Source organism: Neopelma chrysocephalum, unplaced genomic scaffold (genome assembly GCF_003984885.1).
Source record: "Neopelma chrysocephalum unplaced genomic scaffold, ASM398488v2 Primary Assembly neopelma1_143, whole genome shotgun sequence".
In the NCBI taxonomy this organism is placed as follows: domain Eukaryota; kingdom Metazoa; phylum Chordata; class Aves; order Passeriformes; family Pipridae; genus Neopelma; species Neopelma chrysocephalum.
This window is the reverse complement of record NW_020897805.1, coordinates 2909525-2934558: the sequence shown is the minus strand read 5'-3', so window position 1 is coordinate 2934558 and position 25034 is coordinate 2909525. Positions and strand designations below refer to the sequence as shown.

Here is a 25034-nt window from a genome sequence, read left to right as displayed (position 1 = left end):
AGGAGAAGGAGAGGGACGAGAAAGATAACAGAGTTTACTGGACTGTGTGGGTTCGATGGCCTGGCACATCGGATCCTCAGAGATACCAAGCTTTAATAGATACTGGCGCACAGTGTACATTAATGCCCTCAGGACATGTGAGCACAGAGACTGTTTCAATTTCTGGGGTGACAGGAGGGTCTCGAGAGTTGTTGGTGGTAGAGGCCGAAATAAGCCTGACAGGAGACCAATGGGAAAAACATTCCATTGTGACAGGGCCAGAAGCTCCTTGCATTCTCGGCATGGATTACCTCAGAAGAGGATACTTCAAAGACCCGAAGGGGTACCGATGGGCTTTTGGTGTAGCTGCGGTGACTAAAGAGGAATCCAAACGATTATCTGCCCTGCCTGGCCTCTCAGAAGATCCTTCTGTCGTAGGACTTTCTAACAAGAACAAGACTTTCTAACATTCTAACAAGAATGAAGAAATTGGAGCTTTATTGCAGGTTTGCCTGCAACAATTAATTTCACTTCTCCTTAAGACTCTTTTTCCTTCTGCAAAAAGGGAGTAATGTTATTGACCTCTTTTGTACAGCCCAGCACAAAGTGAACATTGAAAAAAATTGTCCTGCTTTCAAACCCTTACATAATTACAACTTTTATTTTTTAGTGTCACATTGAAAAACTTGCATACCCAGGTACAAAACTAACAGAGCAAGTAATAGAAAGACGGATAAGTTATTGCTTAAAAATCTACACAGACAAAATTCTCCACATTCAAAGATGACAAGATAGGGACAATAAATGTGGCCTATCACAGTCTAAAGAGGCCATACTAATTGCATACAAACAAACCACTGGGAGAAATCATGCACCATTCTAAAATAAAATTAAATAACTTCTTAGCCATCCTCTTTCTGTTTGGAGGGAATGTCTAGGCATACCTATTTCATGCCCTGAGAACATATTCACTACATTTTTAGAATTCAGGCATTTAAAAAATTTCTCCTACACTATGGTTTGGAGAGGCTTTTTTCTGACACCACTGCCTATTTGTTTTAAGAAGTATTCCCTCCCAGTGTTTAAGACACAAATGCTGAACAATTTCTAGAATAATGAAGGTATGATAAATTTTAGATCACCAAAGAGTCCAAGCATAGCAGAGGATGGGCATACAGATGTGCTACTTTATTAGAGCCACAAACAGCTCCATCTCTCTGAGCTGGGAGTAGAGAGAAACCATGAAGTGTTAAACTAACATAGAGAATCTGGACATTCATCAAATATGCCACATAGAGGCTTATCCTTGGATCCTGTCACTGTCCCTCCTCATTTCCCCTGCAGATGCTATTCTAGCAAAACAATACATAAAGCAAGTACTATCTGAAAGGTTTTTACCAAAATAGAGGACCCCATCTTTTATACCTGATGCTTTGGTTTAAATATGCACATGACTACTTTGAGTTAGATATTCACAAACATGAAGTGAAGATTGAAATTTATTCAGCCTATACTTCATATAGGCTTTTCCTAAGCAGTCCCCCAAAAAAACAATTTTATAGTATAAGTGGCTATGATCAAAGGGCATAGAGCTTAGTACATGTTTAAATTTTAAAGGGGAAAATTTTCCAAATATGTATTTTAATGGAGTAACAGGAATAAGTACTTTTTATATGGGTATCTGTATATAAAGGTGTTTTCAAAATTGGCCTAGACAGCATGCATCAACCTAGGAAAAATATCAAGAACTATTCTAATGACCACTATATTATTGTCTATGTGGCCTGGAAGGCAAATGAACATTAACTTTGTTTCAAAAAGTTATCCTGCATTGGCCAGATATATCAAATGTGAGACAAAACTAAATAGAAGTAGTTATTGCTAAAAATCACTGGCTTTCAGATACGGTGTGCAGCAGAGACTTGAAAAGCCTGGGGAAAATGGATGGTGTGCGTTTGCAGATGGGCTCACAGGTGCAAGTCGTGTGTGTCACTCACTTCATCAGTATCAGTCACAACTGGAACCAAAGATGGATCTTTAGGACAAAGATCTGCAAGTAATGACCCACAAAATACAGATTTCTAAAAAATAATGTCATTGAGGGCTCTCAACCAACCAGACCTCTCACTCAATGAGTATTCACAGCAGGACATGGGCCAATGATTCAATTAACCCAGCCACAGATTAAGGAAGTAATAAACATGAAGAGGCTAGCTAGGACATACAGAGAGAAATAGCACATTGTTTATTCATCATAAGGACTGCTCACAAGGAAGGAGTCCTTTCAGAGAAAGAAGTGAACCTTTGCTCCATTTCTGTCATGTAGAGAAAAAGTTTTCTAGAAGGATGTCTTCAGACCCAGGGGAAAGTTTCCAGGCAACCAACATGATTCATATAGAAAATATAACCTTAAGAAATAGAATATAACAAAGAACTACGATTCAATTCAATAAATTTTTATATACCTTTAAACTTCACATTTCCAGATGCATTTTGATTATAGGTACACTCTACATATTTTAAGTTTATGAATGTAGTAAAGAATGTCTCTTGAAACAAATTGAGGGTTGTTTTTTCTGAAATAGCTTCCCACATTTTAGAAAATTATTGGAACATATTATAAACCATATTATTCTATAGTGGGTTTCTACAAAGGTATTATCAAGGTAAACATCAACAGGTAGTAACGCTTCCTAAGTGATACTGAGGTTGGAGTTTCACAGTCCTCCAGTATGTCAAAGGTTCTTCTTGTGTGAGTCCACACATAAGCCACATGAAATTGAGAATTGATGCTTCAGTTACCAGATATTTGATTTTGTGCATTTCAGAAGCTGAGAAACCCAGAAACTTTCCTTTCTGTTATGTATTTGCACTAAATCTGGCTTCTCAGGTTTTCAGTCCCATGTGCCAAACTGCTTTAAGTTATTCCACACCAGGTATCCCTGTGGAAAGGACTAAAACAAATTCTCTTATATTACTTTAACACTTTCATTCTTCTTGCAGACAGGCTTGGAGATTCAACCAAGCCACAATAACTATAGTTTTGAGTCAGGCTTCAACTGTTGTGCTTTCTTAATCAGTACAGCCTCTCCCTATTTCTCCTGCCAATAGGGACAATATTTAAAGTTTTTTATGACTGTAATAGAAAGCTACTAATTAGAATAACCTAGATATATTAATTCCTTCAGAGATTAAAAAAAAAAAAAGATTATGCTGTACCAAGGTTGCAAATAATAGCAGTAACAGAGATTCAGCTAGGCAGGAAGTGTAATGGTTGGTGTTTGCAACCCCGCATTTCCAGTATAATTAAATGACTAGTTACCCAACAGTCATCCTTCAATATGCTAGATTCATCCATTAAGATTAGATATTCATATGAGAAAGTTGTAATGGAGATCAGAAGATAATAATGTAAGATTTGTCATACAGTACACTAAAATAGAAGCTAGGGAATGACAAAGATAAAACTTGCAAGATGCTTGTACATGGAGATCTCTGTTCTGTTTAGACACAGGAAACAGCTCAGTCAAACAGCAGCCTAACATGCCTCAGCTTGATGATGTCAGCATCCAGGATTATGCCATCACTGAAAATTCACCCAGCAGCAATAAATGGAAACATGTACTGGAAGTGTGAACTCCATCAATTCAAGGTTTTTTTCAAACACTTTTAAACCAGGAAAGGCAGAATAATCTACCCTTTGAAAGTTAAACCTTGTGATATCCAATATTTTTGACAGTGTCTCAGACTATGAAAAAGAAGTCACAAAAAACAAAACAAAAATCCTAAAATAAAGATGACCTCTGCATTAATCAAATGCGGTTTCAGGCTGTATCTCCACCAACACAGTCCAGGATGACTGATTCAGTGATACAGTGGACTTCTGAACTTTGTGTCATTGTATGGCCACGAACATTTGTTCAGTTCTATAGCATAAGACTAACTGCACCAAGTGCCAAATATAACATGAGTCATATTGTGTAGAACTTCACCCCATCCTGGGGTATCTCACCGAGCTGTGGTTGTTCCTGTGAGGGAGACATCCTGTTCTAAGCTGTCATGTTTCCAGCACCATTTCCAAATATTTGGCAGCTTTCTTCTGACACAGGTTGCAGTTAAAGTAGTGTGAAGTGTTGCTGTGGATGCTTTCTGATACATCTGCCTCCCTGGCCTTTCTCTGCAGTGTACAATGTGCCAATCAATACACAGCCTTGTCTTCTCCACACTTCTACAGCTGGTTTATGTAGACTGTTAGGAACCAAGAACAATTGTGTACACTGTTTTTCTGTTTTCCCCTTTTCCTTTTTCCTTGCTTTCTCTTTTTTTTTTTTTTTAGTTTTATTCAGCTGTTCATTGCAGGCACAAACAGGCAGTTTTATTAGTAGTGTGTTTATTTTCTTTGACTGTAGTCCTGATTTCTTAGAGCTCAGGGAACTTATATATTGGAGACTATGATTTGAAGATATTCTCACTGCTTTAAATAAGCTTTCTGAGAAGCCAGAGGCAGTATAATAGGTTTGTCTGACTAAACCCATTGCAATCTTTGGCATGCCTGGGACTACTTCTGTGCTTTCATTTTCCAAGAGGATGAATCTCAGATGTGCTTTGAAATCCTCAGAGCAGGATACAGATGTTCAAGTGACAAAAGCCAGTGCTCAGTAATCTTAATGCACAAGCATAGTTCTTTTGGCAGGATCCTGGCACTCAAGCCGTTATTCCAATCTGCTGGCTGTCTGCTTTCCATTAATCACTTCTGGCAGAAGAAAAGGCCTTCCAAAGATCTTTCACCTTTGGCCTATACTCAGGCAGCAAAAAGGATGTTGCAGCATAGAAGCTTTGTGCCACAAGGGATCTTCAGCCTAACAGAGAGCACGTTTCTAATTTTTTTGCCTTGAGATTCACAGGTCTGGCCTGGAAGACTCGAGAGTCTTGTCAGCCACACCACATCTTAGGTTTCTTTATCTAAGGGTGTTAGTCCTCAGTTCCCCTGCCTGTGTTTGTAGCTAGCTGACAAGTTAGTTCATGCCTAGCACAGATCTGGCAGAACAATATCACAGGGATGATGATTAGAAGATGGAAAGTATGGTACAAGCTTTTTTTAATATCTCTGTGGTTGAGGGGAAAAAAGGAGGAAAAGGAATCAAGAAAATATGTATCTGAATCCAAATCAGCTTCACCTTTTCTTTCCTGTACTTGGGAACATTAAAGTACAAAAATCCTTAGACGAAACTAAACTCCTCTTGACCTAAACCAGAAAACCTTTCAAGAACACCACATTTTACTCACCATTAAGATAAAATCTTTAAGGAAGTCAGTGCATTTGATTAAGGAACCCAAAATACCTTTATTCTACTCCTCATAAATGCCTTCAGAAACACTGATGAATTTATGTCTGCCACTGCACTCTCAGTGAAGCTCCCTCATTTCTTACCAAGGCTTTCTAAGCCAGCAACTTTCTTACCTCTCTGAGAATGAATTCTCACAGTTCTTCAGTGGTTAGATTGGAACTTGAGATACCAGGGATCTGCATCTCAAACACCTATAGCCCCAGGATCCCAATGGGTTTAGGTTCCCACATCTTGCACATCTGGAGACTGGGGACCAGTGCCTCTTGAGAGCTGAAACAAAGAATGATATTGATAACGATATATGCATTAAGTCTTATGTGGGGGATTTCCTAAGATCAAGTCAAGGAGCTGAGCCAGATTCCTTAATCTTTGTGCAACTCTAGGTGTAAACTCTTCCTACATCTGACGTGGTAACATTTACTGGTACTGGATTAGCTGGCATTGAACTTTGAACACCTAGGCAAAATGTGAATAAAGGTAAGCTCAGGCCACTGTCTTCTTATGGATAATGTGCTCAACCACACCATGTGCTGGCAGGGGAAATCCTGTGACTTCCAGTGGTGCTGCAGTGACCTGGGCTATTCTGTCATTCATGGCCAGTTCTCCCATGCCACACAAAAAGCAGAGGAGGGATTTGTACTTATAAATAGTATGTGGAAAACCAAGGGCAAATCAATAGCCATCAGATAATATAGTCCACGTTGTCTCTGGAAAGCCAAAGTGAAAATTACATAGGTGGTGAACCATGCACCAACCCCCCCACCAGCTAGCACAGGTTTGAATTTAACTCAGATGTGGTAGAGATAATGCCCAAGAAAGAGTCTGTGGATTTAGCTACTGGTGTACCTCTGTCCTGTAGACAACTTCTCCTGGAATAAAATAAGTTTATTCTGGCATATAAACCCCCAATCCATTCCTGATTAGTGTGCACACCACACCAGTGCAGCCCCAACTTGGTCATGCCATCACAACAGCCTGTCCCTGCTTCCTGAATCCCAGTCTGAATCATCAAGACAGCATTTCTGCAGTGCTAGGTCAGAGGTGGCACCTGAGTGGTCTTCCATGTTCCTGCTGGCCAGAACCAGACACCAGTCTTCTGCTAAAGCTCTGGTTTTCAGTTACTCCAACACACAGCCTGGGGAAACAGCATGATCAAGAGAAAAGCCGAACAACCAAAATGAAGACCAGCTCTGTGAAGGAGTTATCCCAAGAGCTACTGGAGACCTTCAGCAAGGACTGCCTTTAGCAGAGCCTGTTGCAAACTACTGTCCCTCTTCCTCTGCTCTCTTCTCTTGCTCATTTCACAGAGCCTGCAGGAGAGCAAACACTTTTCTAGGTATTTTCAGTCTCATGAGGGACAGTTGCACCTGTCACATGAGGCTGTTCTGTCCCCTGGCATTAGCCAGGGGGGCTATTTTTAGTTGGACAGACAGAAACAGAGGTAGAGCCTTTGGCCAAGTACGCTGCAACTCTCTGTTACCCACAGATCGAATCACTTTTTGGCACCCTCATTAAAGCACTTGGCTAACTTTGCTTTCCTCTTCAGGAACACTGGTTCTAGCGAGCATTGCCCCCGTAGTGCCCTGCAGCACTGTTTGATGGGGCAGGGGCCAGGAGATCACACCTTGAAATCATTCATCAGGGCCCTGTGAACTGAGGCAACATCTCCCAAAGCCAAGTCAGTATCTCACAAGAGAAGGCAGAGCTTGCTCAGACAGAGAGCCACTGAGAAGTAAAATAAGGCTGCAAGAATCCAGGCCTAATTTGGGCCTAGTTTGGCCAGAGCCTGATTCAGTGCAAAATAACATTTGCGGTTTTACAGAAGCTGAAGCAAATGCTTTATGTTTTTATTGCTGCCTTCTCTCTCCATAACTTGGGCTCCTCAGCCGTGGTGTCCCACTGACCCATGAGGGCCTCAATAAAAGGTTGGGAGTCGCCTGGGGCAGATTTTGGGCTGTTACAGAGGGCAGGGAGTGTTGGGCCAGCAGCATGAGGGGGCAGCAAGGTGTTTCAGTGAAGTTATGAGGGAAAAGCTAAGGTGGGTCAGGAGGACAGTTTCATAGAGGTAACGTTGAGGGAACTTCGAAAGCATGGCCAGGGGATGTTTTGAGGGAAAATCTCAGGTAAAGTCTGAGGGACAGACTGAAGATCTTGGAGGGAAATGCTGAGTAGGGGACATTTTGGGGATGAAATATCAGTATCTCTGAGGGGGAACGGGGTGCCCTGAGGGGTAGCCGGGTGTCCCGTGTGTCCCTGAGGGGCTGTGAGGGACACAGGGCGAAAAGGGTGCCCTGAAGGATTACCGAGAAGCCATGAGGGTGCCCTGAGGGAGACGAGACGGGACAGGGCGGGTCGGTCGCTGCTGTTTCGCTCCTGCGCTGCTGTTCCCGCCCCGCACACGGGCGTGGTTTCCCGCCGCTCCCCGCAGCCGCCCAGTCCCGCTCCTCCCGCGGTCCGTGAGGCGGGCGCAGGCGAAAGGCGCTTTGAGAAGGTCGGTAAATGGTCGTGGAGCCGCCCTAGGGCAGATCTCGGGCTGTTACTCAGGTAGGGAGTGTTAAGCTGCGGCGTCAGAGGGGCGGAGCAGGGTGTTTCAGTGAGGTTACTGAGGGAAAAGCTGCTTGAACTTGATAACTCAGAGAGGACAGAGAGTTTCAGAGAGGTAAAGCTGAGGGAACTTTGAAAGCACATCCAGGCGATGTTCTGAGGGCAAATCTCAGGTAAAGTGTGAGGGACAAACTGAAGATCTTGGAGGGAAAAGCTGAGTTACTCACCTTTTCTTCCACAGGACGTTTTTGGCATAAAAAATGAGATAATCCTTAGGGGATAAAATGCAAATTAAAATTTTCGGGTGAAATCTTGAGGAAATATCAGGGACATAGAGGTGAAAATCAAAAGTATCTTAGGAAACGCAATGGCAGCTTCTCAGTCTAAACTGTGTCCTGCCTCATCAGGAGCCGTCCGAGAAGAAAGCAGAGGCACGGAGTGGGACAGCGAGGCAAGAGTGGGCAAGAAGAGCAGTGGCTTCGAACTGAAGATGGGGCACGAGAAAGGCTCTCTGGGCAAAGGGACCTCCGTGGCATCCCCAGGGAAGGGATACCTAAGAGTCCGGTGGGCACCTTCAGGCTGCCCCGGCTGGCTTAGCGCTGGGCGACCTCCCTGTAGGCAGGGCTGGGTCTCTGCGTTGCTTGTCTTTGGCCTTTTGTGGTCGTGCTCCTGTGGCTGCCCGGAGAGAGGGTCAAGCACCCCGTAAGGAGGGTGAGAGCCCCCGCCTCCGCCCCCGAGGGGGGAAACAGAGCTCTCCCGACCCCTCCAGCCCACCCTGTAAGCAGGGCAGGGCTTTTTCCCTTGGCACCTTGGTGCCTGCTGGCGGCCCCCGGCCAGAGTGACCCCTGTAGTCAGGGTGCGTCACAGCCTTTGTGCCTTGGCCAGCCGTCATACCCCAGTAAAAGTACTTTTTTACTTTTATTTTAATTTGCATTTTTATTTTTTTATTCTTAATTTTTTGAATTGTAGTTTATTTTTTCTATTTTTAAAATTTGTTTTATTATTTATTTGTATTTTCAGGGTTTTAATTTTTTTTATTTTTGTAATTTTGAAATTTTATAATTTTTTTATTTTTTAATTTAAGTTTTCTAAATTTTTATTTATTTTTAGGAGGTTTGTTTCCCACCTAAGGAATCTTTGAGAAATGAAAAACTAGAGGCAAAAGTTTTAAGAAAGCCCTTATAAGAAACTGTACCATAAGGTAGAACAAAAGAAAGAAAAAGGATCGGGGGAGTGCCTATGTGTCTATCACTTTCAGGTACGTGCATACATAGCCCAGAAGTAATAATGAGGAAGAGCTCAAGACTATTGCCAAGTTACAAATATTACTAAATTTGCTAAGCTAGGAAAAAAAAAGTCACCTTCCCCTTCCCTTTTATGTCTGGTTACTAACTTAAGCCTTTTGTACTTGATTAGTTTGTGCACTTTGTAGTCCTAGACTGATGTTGTTAAGACACTTTTTGACATTACATTCATTCATTACTCCGAATTCAGATTATGTGGGTGCTCACACAGACCACAGAAGACAATTTAGCACAAAACAGGTGCAACAGGTTAAACAACAGCAAAAAGACTGGTGCGTGAACATAAGGGAGAAGGACAACCATGAACATACTTAGCAATAAATCCCAGGCCCAGTGATGCTCTGCTGTCCTTACTTAAAAGTGCTTGTCAGCAGCAGAAGCAGCAAAATGCTTTTAAAACACTGACTCTTTGAAAAGGAGGTACAAAATTTTAAGCTTTTTTCCATCTAATTAACAATAAAGCTGACATTATCAACTTTACAGAATAACCTGTGTTCTTTTGCATGCGAGACCAGATTTTTCTGTCTTCTATCTATTTCAAGCCTTCCTCTTGCATGTTTATAGACAGACAATGAGTTTCCAAAATAGCAGAGAACAATTATCCTGACAACATTTTAACCCACTCCAATGCTAACAAACCAACCTCTTTATGCTACTTATCTTGGACTCAGATATTTAGTATCAAGGGAAACAGCACAACAGAGCAAGCGTCCTTTAAAAAACAATGATAGACAATGCTGATTTAAAACATAATTTACTTAACAGACTTTGAAAAATTAAATTAGAACAAAGAGAGAATCCTTACGTTTCAAAGTATATGAACTTCATTTTTTAAAAAAGTAGTATTGAAATGATAGCTTTACTTTATGTAAACATTGCTACACTGGGCTGTACTTGAAAATTCTCATGCATGTCTAAGTTGCAAAATAATTTTTCAGTTTAGACACAGCTATGCCAATTAGCACTCAGATGGTTATTTTCAGAATCTACAGCTTTGCAAATTTAATTGCATACCTCTCCATATAACTCAGGATACAATCCTGCACATTCTGAGAACAGATGTTTCCTAGAGTTTAGAAAAATAGCATTCATAACTGTGTGTGCATTGCAAAGGCAAATAAATTAACAAATAGAGCTCTTTCATTATAAAGTCTCAAGAGGAATGTTCAAATTGCCTTTCTGAAATCAGAAAGTTAAGAACAGCAAATGACAAGTATTTAAATATTTCAAAATATTTTCTCCTTTTTTCTTAAGTGTAAGCATACTCCCCCAATTTGGATGGCAAAAGCCACCAGGCTATGGCAGATTGAACAATACAGTATTAAACCTGCAATTTTGGTAGAAAATTGGAATGTTACAAATATAAAAGTCTGCAGAATAGTACAATGTACATGTGCTCAATACAGTTGGCAGAGGTACTTCAAGATGCACAATTCCTCTGTGGAACAGGAGCTAAAGTAATTTACAAAAGTAATATACTATGAAGACTGTAAGATAGTCAAGTTAGTACAATCGAGATTTATAAAAGGAACACAATACAGCAAGGAGTAGCCCTCAGTAGGTTACAAACCTCCGAATACAAAACTGTCTGGCAAATTCCAAGTGGATTCATTTCCATGCACGCACAAGTACATTGCACTCATTAAGTCAGCTTATACCAAGCTGGAACTGAACTAAAGCTGACTTACACCACCTTTTGCACATATCACCTATTCTGACATTCCAATAATCAAATTAAAATGTCTATACCATTTTTATGACCTATCAGTTTTCATTTACCATAAATCTGACTTCAACAGCCTACAGTTCTATAGCCAACATTAGTATTGTCCCTTTACAATCCACTGCATAACAGATCACCAACTGTGTGTCCTTGCTTATGCATTACAGACTTGGAGTGTTGGTTTGAGGGTTTGGAGGATGTTTTGTTGTGGGTTGTGGTTTGTTTTCTTTAATAAGCAAACCTTGGTACTTTTCTCTTTCAGCGTAGTAAATGAGCAACTTAATTTAAGAACCAGTCTCTTTTCATACTTGTTAGAAAAACATATACTGTGTGTTTATATATATAAACAAATATACTGTGCATATATATATATCTAGAGATATTCACCATATTGTTGACACCAGAGTGCTAAAACATACATCAATATGAGCACTATATCCAACACTCACTATTATTACTTTTCCTGAAAGAGTTACTACATGCATTTTTCCCATCCATTTATGGGACAGTAAGATACACGAAGACAATTGTTCTGTTTTTCCAATGTGAAAGAGCTGTTCCTGAAAAGCATGCACAGGTTTGGAGATAAAGCAATTAAAACCACACAAAAGTTACTTTGTGGCTTTAAACTCACTAAAGCTAAGTTATCTTTACTTTCAGTGGCTGTTCCATTTACTTTAACTCATTTAAACACAAAAGAGAAAACTTTCAAGTGATAGAACAACCATATAGACAACTGATAGACTAGACTAAGTAAATTCTTATTAAAAAAAATATCATCACTGCATAGCCACAAGGCAGACTTCCATTTTTGGCAACCTGTATGCAGACCATTTATACTGTCAATTACACTTTAAGACTTGTTATTTAACAGTTAAGAGACCCTTTCAGCAAGAAACTATACTGCTTTGTCAAAGACTTCATAAAGTTCTAATTTTTTAGTCAGTATATCTAAAGGCTGCCATTCAGGTAACAGAGGTTATTTGGACCTGTAAAGGGTGTATTATATTCAACGCAAGCACATATTTAGGTTAAACTTCACAAACATTCACACAGAACCTTACTAAGGGTAAAAGTATTCTGGTTTATAGTCATGGTTCATTGATAGCCTGTACCCGTCCCTGCATTGTTTTCTATTTTCACAGAAAGAAAACAAAGCACATCCCTGTGAAGTATTGAACCCCATTGTATGGCTAAGAATCTAAGAAACAAGGCAAGGAGGAGGAGATCATGGAGTGAAAAATGTTGTCTTCCGCCCCCCCAGCTAGCCCTGTAGGATCTTAGTCATAATGCTTCATAAAAATCTGAACTGACCCACATAGTCTTCAGCCAATCAATCTTTTCAGTATGGCAGGTTTTGAAAAGGGCCAGCAATACTCATTGGGAACAGTACCATTAACATTGCATTCAAAAAAAGAAAACATTGGAAACCATATCCTTGCTCTCCTGCTCTGTTGATATGCTCTAGTATTAGCCAACGTATGGTAATACAAAAAGAGTCTTGTAGTGATGTAAAAGGCAATGAATACATCTATAGAATAATGTTCATGTGCAGCCAAAATGAAGAAGATTCCAAAGAGATTCAGGACCCAGGACAAGGTGTGCAAGAAGTTCCAGCTCCTTGGTGTATCTAGGAAAAAACAGAAAATTATTAACTTTGAATGTCTCAAAAATCTGAGTCACTACAAAATCCAGACCTGGACATTTGACATTTTTATAGAGACTTTTCATCTAAAAATGTCATGAAATTACTGTCTTTATTTGGAAATACTGTATAGAGGTCCTGTAAATCCAACCAAAACAACCCCACAAGTTATATATGTCTAGTACTTCATGACTTCATTTACAAATGCATTTCTGGATTAATAGAGCATCCTAAAATGGCTTAGGATCCTGCAAAGCAAAATCCTTTGTTCAACCAACTTGTTTTAATGAAAATCAGCCATTTTCTATGTTATAAGGGGGAAAATGTAACGAAACATACATTACTGTTGTTGCAATCAATCCATCATAGGTGAACTCTAATTATCTTTTCTTGCTATATTATGTATCAAGTCACACTTGGTATTTACAGAAGAGTACCACTGTTTCATATATTCTCACACATTTTGAGGCTTGGTATTTGGGCTTTACAGATGATACTAAACATATGGCCCCCTAGCCAGGTATTTTGGCTGACAGAGGTCAGTGGCAGATACCCAGGGAAGTGTATGGCAACAGACAACTTTAAGTATCTTCCCAGCAGCAAGCCAGAAAGCCTTTGTCATTTCTCGGCTCACACATTAATTCAAGTGCCCTATTCATCCCCTCATTAATCCAGGTGGTGCTGTTCCTTTCCTGTCTGCAAGTTCACTGTCACAAACCTGAGAAAGAGCACAGGAATCTGAATTTGTATTTCTTTGCTTAAATGTTACACTGAAATTTTTGAGGAAGTCAAGGACCAGATACTCTTTAATACTTCAGGACATTTAAATATTTACACTCTCACACCCCTGGCTGACAGCAAGCAGTACATATTCTTAATACTTAAGGACGTTTGAGTATTGACACTCTGTACTTACATTCTGTGACAAAGAAGTTGAGCATGGTCAGGACGACAGTGTGCCCACTGAACATATAGTCTCCACAGGTGTGTACTCCAGTCAGAGTCATTCCAAAGCCACTCCATATTGCAAATGCCCGCTGGAGTTTTGCCCAAACATTGCCATACAACTAAAAAACAGTGACATTAACCTTCACTAAGTTCCAATCCCACTGCCCAAACAGTACGTCCTTAAAGTTACTTGTATCGCAATACGTATGTTTAATACCATTTATCATGTTGTGTCTTTTATTAAAATGCAGGTTAGCACATCTTTGGATGTGCTGTGGCAGTGAGTCACATTAGTAACTACAATTACTAATTGTATTCATCATACCTCTGATGAATACTGGAATTTAGAGCAAGTACTTTGTTGCAAGTGATTTACCCACAGTCTGCCAACTTTTTTTGAATGTATTCAGCTTCCCTATTGTCAAGCTTTCAATTTGTTCAGCTCAAACCTCTCCTAACTAAAAGTTAGGATGAAATCATAAAATCCCATGTTCTATGGAATATCCCTTATGAGAAGGGGTGAAATAATAATAGATTGTTGGGGTCTTTTTCAAAACCATGCATTCAACAAGACAAAGAAGCGATTGCTCCCCTTTCAGCCTTTCTTCACGAAGTCAGTATCTTAAGTGCACACTTTGGTGTATTCTGTCTGATTTACACTGTGAAATATTCTGAACACCCTTCCTCAACTAACTATGTCCTCTCCCAAGTGCTTCTAAGACCCCTAAGGATGCTTGCCTGTGTATGGTAATTAATGCAGGAGCATGGAAGGAAACAGGAGAGCAACATGTTGTTCTTAAAAAATACACATCTAACACTATAGTCACAACAATCTTAAAATGCTTTAAATTGTGTTTCCTTTTTTAAAAAAAAAAGTAAGATACGATTAGGTTTTTACCTTTCCAGTACACTGCAAGTGCTGGCCTGGCACCGAGAGTGAGGTAACAAACATTGTAATGCAACGTAGTAAGAACACTGTCCCCATGAGGCTGCACAGCCTGCGCAGGAGTATCGATCTGGGAAAAGTACACAAGAACTGGAACCAGGAAAGTTACGATAAAAACATTTCACCTCACCCCAACTTAATCCCATGATGTCCCTTCATCACTGCTGCAAGTTTTACAACATTTCTTTTAAATTAAGTAGTATTGTCAAGATATGGTTACATATGACAGAGTGAGTCACTGTAGCAAGCTTACTCTCACCAAAAAGTACCAAAAGCTTTGGCACTCATACCTTTTGTTGGCAAATTGACAAAAATCAATAAACCGGTAAAAATTTAACTTAAAATATGCATGCACACAAAAGTGTTTTCTACTCTCAGTGAAAGCAAACTGTGGAAATTCATTCTTGTAGGATTTTCTTATAGACAAAACTGTTACAGCAGGAAAGTGTAGACTGAACTCTCTGAAAAAAAAATACATATCTTCTGAAGGAAATTACTTATAAATATGGTAGAAAAGCAAATTCAGATTACTCCTTTGAAAGATTCACAAGTCATCATTCTTGATTCAATCCTCCCTAATCCGTTTTAACAGGGACATACTAGGAGCTGGACAAGATTTTTACTGAATGGATACTCTTAAACAATCATTGTAAAATCTTGTTACAGTTCTTCCTCTGAATCAAAGTACCAGTTAATTTGGATTTTATATACTCTACCTGTGTTTGTGAAGCAGAAGAACCAACAGCCAAATGTAGCAAAGAATTACTCCACATACTTCAGTCATAGCAAAAGCCCATGGTATCCTAGGGACGCTAAAAAGAAATGGACAAACCAAGAAAGTTAATACAAAGGCTTAATTTTTTTCCTAGTCTCAGTATTGAAAATAAGGGCATATAGTTCTCTCCTCAAAACTAATTTGCATTCATCTGACAATAGTATAAACTACAGCCAAAAATTCTTATGTTAGACTGAATGAAATAGAATTTGAAATATTTTTAATTACATTATCTCCTTTCTAATAATGTATTTCCCACAGACATTTACACAGAATTCACTAAGTCAGAGAAAATCTCTAGTATGCTCTCTTAATTTACATATGTGATTTACTGACAGGATGTGTTCCATTGTTTCCCAACAACCTTTTTCATTCTGACACAAACTTGCATCATGTCAATTATGCTGCTTATGCTTGTAAGAATGCCATATCAACACAATTCATGAAAAGCCTAAAATCCTAAATACTTGTAATGAAGCAAAACTGCACAGAAAAGTGTCAGGGCAAATAAATCTTTTGACAAGGAAGGCTAGAAGGTCTGCATGTAGTGATTATCAATGAAATTTTGAAAACAATTTTCAAGTCTTTCCTGTACACACATGGCACTAGTGAAAATTTCTACTCTGCAATCACGAAAATACAGATCAACAGATTTCCAGAGAGGTTGCTGTGCATAGTTTTGTGCTCCCCTTGATACAAAAGAGTAGCAAAGCGCTGCTCAAATATGAGCTCTGTAGTAATCCTCTCTCATTGTTTTGTGAGCTGCTGCTTTCTGACCTCCCCATCCTCCTGCCCACTGAATACCGTGGTAGCACCCTGGGAACAAAACAGCTCCTGTTCTCTCTCCTCTGTTTGATTCTGCTGGATGTGGTACATCCTTGCTGAGTTATATATAAATTTAGGGGGGATTCTGCACACTTAGGCAAAAGATTAGACTCCTACTGACTTCTTGAAAGCCATTAATGAAAATGGAAATTACTGGCAGGAATAAGTAGATCAAAAAGACTGAACTTTTAAACAGTTTAGCTTGCCTTTTAAAACTCTCTAGGCAGTTAAGTTCTCTATGGTGCAAGTGCACTTCCTCAAAGGGAGCATTTATCCTTTAATTCAATAATCTGTAGGCAATGACTAGAATTTGACCTTTGCTATTGTGTCTCTTTTTGCCTGAAGCAGAATATTTTTTGTTTAAAAAACTGAGCAGGCACTGCATAAGTCACAACAGTGGTTTAGTGCACAGATACCCTATGGTTAAAACAGATGCTGGTTTATTCATTCTGCTTCAGAGTTTCCCTACACCATCTTCAACAAGGTGACAGTGGGGAGACAGCAAAAATGCAGTATCAACATCATTCCCTTTCAATTCCTTGCTCACTGGCAGAACAAAATATTCCTTCATCAAAAGTTTTTCTATATCAAGACATGTTAAGCTTCATAGCAGCAACTGGATTTCAGAAAATGCATATGGCTGCCTATCTATGCCAGCTGACCACCATCCTTTTAAAAGAAAGTGAGGATGGATGAATTAATTCCTGTGTTGTGATGAGCTAAAGATTTAAATTAAATATAAACTCAGTAGAATAACAGCTCAATTTATTTTCTCCTAAGACTAAATCGCTGCATCCAACTGAGGTGCATTTCAATCTTACCAGAATGATTTACTACACTCTAATTAGTATTTTGCAGAGGTGTCTTCTAGAGCAAATGAAACTTTGAAAACAAAGAAAAGACAGTCTATATTTTAACCATAAAGTTACTATTTTGTTTTAAAAGAAAATTTCTTACCTGTCTAGAAATATGTCTGGTAGAGGTGGATATGTTTGCATGTCAGGTACTCGCTCATGCACTATAACCATAACGAATGATGTAAAGCCAAACACTATGAAAACATACACACAACTTAAAACTGTCTTCCAGTACTCGGGGTCCAGTCTCCGTGTGGCATGTTTGTTCTTTCCGTTTGCATACTGATACTGATCACCATTCAGGTCAGTCATTAGTCCATCATAGTCCCGAGGTACCTCACCATTACAAAACCAATCTGTACCCTGCAGTGAACCAGCTGGGGACACTGTGCCAATGTGACTGTCACTGCTGTAACCCAGCTCTTCCAGGACGTCAAGATGTTGCTTCTGCAGTTTGCGTATGGACAGCATTAGTCTCTTGATATCCCCCAGGACTTTGATTTCCAATGGAGGGGATCGTAAATCATATTCAGTAAGTGTCAGCAGTGTGATTCCATCTAGCCTATGTCTATTGCACAGAACATCCACATATTCACAGAAACCTTCTTCCTTCAGCCACTTGGCCACATTCTTGGTAGTCCAACGTCGAATGCAAAGCTGGTTATTGCCTGCCATGGTCCTTCTTTATCCACCAATCAAACTGACCTGCTGATACCCGAGAAGGAGACAAGACCAGAATGTTTACCAAAGATTATGGAAATGCCAATGTCTTTTGTGCAATTTTAGATGCTTATTTAGCCCAAGACTTTTTCTATAAGAGACAGCTAAAAACCAGACACAATTTCTTAGGTAATACAAAAATGCTTTGAAAATTTTTTTTATTCAAGCAAAACTAAATTAGGATTATCTCCTTTGCTCCTAAGTAGAAATTTAAAGCTTAGAAGAAGCATTTCCTATACATATCTAGTATACTTTAACCATCTCAGATTTATTTAAACAAAATTATAAAATACAAGAGGCAATGAAAACCAAATACTACTCTATTTGAATACCAGCTCAATCATTAGTCTTTTCCACTGTTTGCAGTTCATCAACTATGCAAGAAAGTAGAGCCAGCAACCATGCAAAATTGAATTATAGCTGAAATAACACATTACTTGTCCAATATATTCCACTGTTTTAAAATATATACTGACACTTTGGTGGCATGACATTTTCCCTGCATTCGCTTTGAAGTAAACCTAGATATCTACAATAATATTGACCTGAAGTATCTTAGTTGTATGTTGATGGTACAACCATCATATTTCTATATTTGTTTGATCTCAGTAATTTAGATGCTTACTGTATTGTGAATCCTTTAAAATATTCAGCTTTCAAAAATAACATTACTAGAAATTAAACACTTGCTTCGATTTTAAAGCATCTTTAAAAGTGATGCGCTAGTAGATAACATAGTAACACACCAAAACCAGAAGAGATGTATTCTCTTTATACAGATTTCTCAGTAATTGTGTTCCTGACTATAGAATAATGCTTGAAGGAAGGAGAGACAGCTCAGCAACATTTTAGTCACATGATGGTGACAAGCCACCAGAACAACACCAGAAAAAAGTTAACTACAGGACATTATGTGGAATACATTACAAAACTTTGAAAGGCTACCAGTGAAGTAAAAGTACTGAAAAGTTTATGCAATATTTAAGACACACAGCAGTACAGAATGGATTTGTGCATAATTTATGTTTGGTGGCTCATGCACAGCTACCATCTAAGAAACAGCTACAATTTCACAGCTCTTTTGTACTCGAAAAAACAGCCTAATTAACTAGAATGCTTCAATCATGCCAACCAAATCTCAGAAAATACAAGAGAGTACAATACACTAGTGTCACATGCATCATTCAAGGCTTTTGGAATGAAAGCAAAGAAACAGTGTATTTAATCTATTATTTAGCTTCTGTATATAGTAAACTGGTACTCAAACCCATAATGAATATTCAGCACAGTTCTATATCTTTTTCAGGGGCACAGCTCTTTCAAAAACAGAAGCTCTTTCCTTCTTCTCTTTTTAAGGAGGTATAGCACCTATTTTGCTCTTAATATAATTATTGGATGCAACTTCTTCTTCTGGCTTTCATCTAACAGAACCATGAACTATTTTATACTGTATCAGAGAAGATTTAATTTGTCTAATTGAATCCCAGCAGTGCAAAAGTAATATTTTAGAAGAAAAACGAGCACACAAATCAAACTTGCCCTTCTAAAATAATTAGGGTGTGATACTTCTCAGGATATCCTCTCAGGAGTTGATTGTATATTAACAACATGTACTTGATTCATAGCTTTAATTTCTCAAAACCCCATATACAGTCAATATGTATATAAGCTTTAATACCTTGATTTAAATAGTTGCCAAAAATCCATAAAAAAACTACCAGAATATCTGGATATACCATACGCATCCTTCTCCATATAAAAGGGTATGTTCTCATTTTTATGTTATCTTACTATTTTTGAAAGTCTGGCTCAAAATAAGTGTAACAATTACTTTGTTCACACAGCTAGTAACAAAAGAAATTATTACATTTAATTTGCAATAAATAATCTGTTAATTGACCTTTTTTGTATTACATATTTTTATCTTACTTCAGGGTTGCTGTTTAACCTGTGGTGGCAACTAAGGGCCATGCAGCCATTTGCCCACAAACAGTTTAATAAACAAGTAAAATATAATGAAAGATGAAAATAACAAAGAGAGACAACTAACACTCAAGAAAGACAAGTGATGCACACTACAACTGCTTACCTGGCAGAGCAGGGGAAACCAAAAATTCCTTGACTTAGGGTCAGCACCACTTCACAACAACTAAAACATCAGTGTGTTATCAACATTATTCTTATACTAAATCCAAAACATCCAGTAAAAACAAACTTGAGTTGCTTATCTGAACTTCCAACTTTCCTTACTCAGAAACACAGATGAAATACTTTAAAAAAAAGTTGTTAATCACAGTGTTTTTTATAACATAGTAATCATCACAAGTTTTCTAAAAGCAGTAAACGTAGACTCACTACAAACACACTCAACTTACTGATTTGTCTTCTAACCAAAGCAACTTCTGAGGACAAAAGCAGGAAACTCTCTCTAACCTAAGAGAATTCTGTTCATTTGTCACAAGTCAAGTACCCTAACAGCAGCCTTGTCTTTCTTCATCAGGCACTGCCAGAATAAAATCCTTCCAAACGCACAATGAGCATACCCTTTAAAGGTCGCTATGGGAGGGACCTGGGAGAAAGTCTACATTAACCTCAAGATGCAGCTGATAAGACCAGCTCCTGTTTTTAAACCCTGTCAGTGACAAGACCTTTAACCAACTGGAACAGATAAAGAAATCAACAAAAAATACAAATTTAAACACACAGCTTGTAGCTAATTTCATCTCAACAGCAACAGTAAAGTTCAGTTTTGATGACAAGGCCATTTAGTTGAACACTGAAACTGCCTTCCCCTTGAGACTACTCAATTAGTGCCACTTCTGTACTTTATTAGGGGAAGGGCTTTTTACACTTTAATCTTAGCACCTGGAATACAATACGGATCCCTGTGTCCAATTGCTCCTGTTCATTTTTGAAGCTGAAGAATGCTACGTAACATTTACAACACCACCAGGCTGTGACACCAGACTAATGTGGCAGAAGAGACTAAGTCCTCTGGATAACTGTACCTGTCTTCTGCAAGAAAACAGCACTGGTAACTACCTTGCCTTCCACATTACTGGCATTATTGCTGAAGCCAAATATAGGATAACATTATTTACTGATGAATAACACACATGAGTAACACAAAGCAAGCACAGTCTTAAGTGTCAGAGGGCAAAATATACTTTTCACCTGACATCAGCAATGTCTGTATCCTGCTACTTGATTACTTTCCTGGTACTGTGACTTACGCTTAGCAAGCTCATCAACAGTATGTATCGTGTGTCCCATTTTCCTTCCCCAACCTTTAAATTAACAGCATGAACACAGCCGAATATAAAGTGCATGTGTATAGGGATTTACTTTTTTAAAAGAAAAATGTTACTTTATGAGCTATGAACATTCCTACAATTTGGTTAGGGCATTTTAAGAAATGAGATGCCCCTGAGAGGCTGAGTATACAAAGTATAGGTGTATATTTAAATATGGAAAATTAACCTCTCTCAAAATGATTATCCATGATTCTATCATGTTTCCCTTTATTGAATTACTGCCAGTCCACCGCTAAGTGCCTAACTTTCCTAGCTTACAGACTTTGAGACAATATATTGAGGTAAAAATGTGGAAAGTTGAATCTGCTTATCACTACTCTAGCCAAGGAAAAGTAGCATTAATATCACACTAACATTAGGCTGCAAACTTGTTACAGAAACAAAATTTGATTACACCAGAATCATAGCTGAGGGGTTAAACATGATCCTAGTTATGTCCACAGCAGTTAGCAGAATGCTGAGTCGTTTTGTTTATTCCAGACACATATGCAAAACTCTACCAGCACCATTTACTGTTTCACCACCTGCCCTCATGTACCTGGGAGAGCCTTGCTGACATGCCTCTTGATTTTTTTTCCCTTAGGTTCAATTCCCACCATTCTTGAGAGGAATTTTAGGAAGGATGCTGAAGAATATCAGATCTCAAGTGATTTAACCTACATCTCTTTGTGGAAGGTTTCAAGCTGAAGTTTGAATATAGGCAACTCCAACTCAGCCCCTCCTTTGCTGCATCTGCTGGCCCAGAAGCACATCTCAGACTTCAGGGGAAAAGTTATTCTGTGCCAAAGCTGCTGTTTTGCAATATGGGCAAGACCCGTGTTTGAGGCCTTGTTCCCCAGCACAAAAAAGCTATACACAAAAACATGTGCTGAGCCAGCCCGCAATAGTAAGGCTACTGTCACATACCAACTTAGTAATGCTCCACTGGAAAAAGAACACACAGCACTGCCTTGTTATGCAGCAAAAGTCTCGGATACTCTGCTGACTTACATCAGAAGCCTGTCACCTGTTCTTCCTGGAAACTCTGAATTCTTCAGTGCTTATTTAAAGCAAATAGCACCAAAGATTTCACTGCCATATAGCATACAGTGACTTAATCACTACCTCCTAAACTCCACCAGATATAGTACGGTATCTTATAAACAAAAGGATAAAAACAACACTTGCAAAAACAATTTATGATTTTTTAAGAGTTTTTAAATACAATGGTTACCATACTATATATAAAATCGATCGAACACAGCACAATGCCCACCACGAGACAAAAAAATTGGGTAGTCTCATGAAGTAAGAATGCAATGATTTCAAATGCAGAAATATTCCTGTAAAACTTGCCTTCATGCATAGCACTAAGACCTTTGCTATCATACGTGAGATTATCAGCAGTAGCTTAACTGTACTCAAAGTCACTAACTGAAACTGAATGCAAGATAAGAAATCTCTTAAAGTAACACTAGTTTAGCCTTAGGTTTCAAGCCATCAGGGAAGATGAGCTTTTTGAGAAATATTTGTGGAAGTGTAGCATGTGGATCAAATATTAGCTCTAGACGCTTAGCAGTCTTTCTGTTGGGACACCTCCGTGCAAGACTGATAGCAGCTACTACAGAAAGTCCTGAAAGGCAAACATATTTGTCTTAAGAACCACTAAGTGCAGTTACATATTGCAGCAAACTGAACAGCATGCATATTGCTCCCTTATTTTTACACCTCATTGAGCCAAACAGGTTGTATTACACTCAAATGAACACTAAGAGCAGCTCAACTCCTACTAACCACCTAACAAAACATTTTTTATCCTACTGACATAATTCAAGGCACACACAAGTGATTTTTAAACAACTGATCAAGTACTCCACCACTCATCATAGGATGTAATTCAAAGTATTTCATTAATATTTGTACAAGCTCTTGAACATTTCACATGCTAAATATCAGGTGTCAAGTACTTTGGCTCCAGCTTCAAGAAATAAAATATCCATCTTGTAACAGAATGTTGGCTGCTCTTTATCCCTACACAACTTCGTAGTAACACACCTCAGGTTTGTTTTCCCCCTTTTCATCCTACACCCTCATCTCAGAATTGAAATAGGGAGAGACACGAACAATCTCTCCATCCAAATGAATACCAGAACAATATCTGAAGCTGTTTGATCTTACTCTCCAATGATTATTTACCACCTCATCCTTCTAGTCTAGTGAAAATCTAGTAGCCTTCCTCATTTTCGATCCATTAAAATAAATAAGAAATAAAAAGCTTTTAAAAGGTATGCAATTATCAAACAAACTTACATAATGTAATATGGTTACTGGATCTCAACCAGCATAGCAGGCTGCAAAACTGAGCTCTGTACAAAGAAAGTGATAGCACAGAACCAGAAAGATTGCAAATCCTAGGCCAAGCTGTGTTTTTAATTGTATTCTAACAAAATAACACCCCAATCAGCCAGTAAAAAGATCTCACAGAACATCAAACAAGATAATTTAAAATTCTTGCACTTAACTAATTTACAAAACATTTCCTTCACATCTAAGCAGCACTAACACAACAAAAATTTACAAAACTTCCCAAAGAAATTCCTTCCACTTAGTGTAAAAATCACTTCATGCTAATTCTGCAGGTTAATTCTACCTTTTTTCTGTATCACAGAAAGCAAAAGGAAGAACAAGACCACAGGAATTTCCTTACCTCTGATATCCAGCAAGAGGCACCCCCTATCAAACACGAGGGGCACTTAAATGCCAGAAACTGTTGTCAGCTCTTGCCACTCCAGAGCACAGCATGATCAGCTGCTCTGTGGAGGTGGCACAGGCTTCGTGTCCAGCTGCAGGAGGGACCTCTGTGGACACAGAGCAGACTTGGCCAAGTGGAATCTTCCATCAAGTCATCTTACAGCACAGAATGCATGTTGCATTTTTATAAAACTAATTTTGCAAACTGAAGCCTCAAATATGAAGCCATGAGACTTCAACTTCTTACAAACCAATAAATATGTGAACATTAAAATTACTTGTCATTTGCCACATCTTCCATTAATTTACAGAGCTGAAAAAAATCTACCCTTTTGAAGTTCTTGTTTTTTTTTAAATCATCATGATTAGGCTTCGCGAACAAAGATTTGGGATTTGGCTTTTTTTTTTTTTAAATAGCAATCAGCAATGACCAAGTGACTGGTCTGAGGCCACCTAATACATTAGCAACATAGATTTAAGAGACTGAGCAGGCAGCATTTCCTGCAGTTTCAACTTTCTGAGAACGCTCAAGCCTTAAACTCTCAGAAAACCTGTCCCCCAAAGGCAGAACCCTCCATTTAATCCTGAAACTTGAACAGCACACATGAAAACCAGTAACAGCACTTTTCCATGCTTCCTTTTTAATATTCTAATCCTTCACGCTCAAAAGCATTTTTACACAGAACTAAATACTTCGGCCTCAGAAACCCCACCAATTTTACAGAAAAAAAAAGGTAAGACCGCTGAGTATCTGTTTCGAACCCGGTCCAACTGTTTGGTTATCTGACTGTACGACTGACACAAAGCATCATTTCCAGGAACGATCTGTTTGCTGTGCAGGCTGACAGGGGAATCAGACCCCACAGGGTTCCCCAGACCCCCGAACGAGCCGCATAGGGACAGCACGGCCCGGCCTCCCCGAGTAGTGCCCCGGCGCCGCTCGGCACCCCCAGCGGTCCCGCCCCTGCCCTCATCACCCTCATACTCCGTCTCCTACCGAGGCTTACAAAGTTCAGACGGAAACCGAGGCGACCGGGCACCGAACACTTCATCCCGAGCACCGCAGAACATCCCCCCACCCGCAGGCTGGTCCCTCACGGGCCGGCCCGGAGCGCCCGGCGGGCGGTCAGACCCCGGCGATGCGCCCGGGACCGGCCTGCAATCACGGCCGAGCGGATTTCAGTGCGGGCACACAGCACAGGAGGCTGGTACCCCTCCCGCGGTAGGCGAAGCTGATCTCCTCCAGCACCGCCCCTGCAGCGGTGCAGCCCTTCCCTCCCGCAGCCCGGGGCGCGCACACGCCGCAGCGGGGGCAGCGCCCGCGGCCCCGGCGGGCTCCCACCCGGGGGGCGGCCCCGGCGCACGACCCCGCGGGC

The 25034-nt window shown here is 39.6% G+C and overlaps 1 protein-coding gene and 1 long non-coding RNA gene across 7 annotated transcripts; both read right to left on the bottom strand.

The window, feature by feature from the left end:
• Positions 1-621: 621 nt before the first annotated feature.
• Positions 622-7821, bottom strand: LOC113975732. Its single transcript, XR_003536903.1, has 2 exons — positions 7631-7821; positions 622-5597 (listed from the first exon to the last, which is right to left on the bottom strand). It is a non-coding gene; the product is annotated as an uncharacterized LOC113975732 (long non-coding RNA).
• Positions 7822-9915: 2094 nt separating this feature from the next.
• On the bottom strand, positions 9916-24794 carry SAMD8 (sterile alpha motif domain containing 8). 6 transcript variants are annotated; one of them, XM_027700060.1, is made up of 7 exons: positions 24666-24793; positions 19704-19799; positions 16995-17602; positions 15154-15249; positions 14390-14507; positions 13460-13610; positions 9916-12528 (listed from the first exon to the last, which is right to left on the bottom strand). In XM_027700060.1, the coding sequence occupies exons 3-7, from the start codon at positions 17567-17569 to the stop codon at positions 12224-12226; spliced, it is 1245 nt and encodes a 414-aa protein (XP_027555861.1). In that variant the 5' UTR covers positions 17570-17602; positions 19704-19799; positions 24666-24793; the 3' UTR covers positions 9916-12223. The 6 variants fall into 6 exon arrangements, with proteins under 6 accessions (XP_027555861.1, XP_027555860.1, XP_027555862.1 ...); XM_027700059.1 differs by lacking the exon at positions 24666-24793 and adding an exon at positions 23615-23939; XM_027700061.1 differs by lacking the exon at positions 24666-24793 and adding an exon at positions 23615-23939 and having other exon boundaries at positions 16995-17599.
• Between the last annotated feature and the right edge of the window lie 240 nt (positions 24795-25034).

Bases quoted from the DNA above. Each gene is read 5' to 3' on its own strand.
- SAMD8 (XM_027700063.1), bottom strand. From the start codon at position 17,569: ATGGCAGGCAATAACCAGCTTTGCATTCGACGTTGGACTACCAAGAAT. The intron at 13,611-14,389 runs GTAAAAACCTAA...ACTGTTTTTTAG, and splicing joins ACTTGCAGTGTACTGGAAAG to TTGTATGGCAATGTTTGGGC. The intron at 12,529-13,459 runs GTAAGTACAGAG...GTTTTTTCCTAG, and splicing joins CAACTTCTTTGTCACAGAAT to ATACACCAAGGAGCTGGAAC.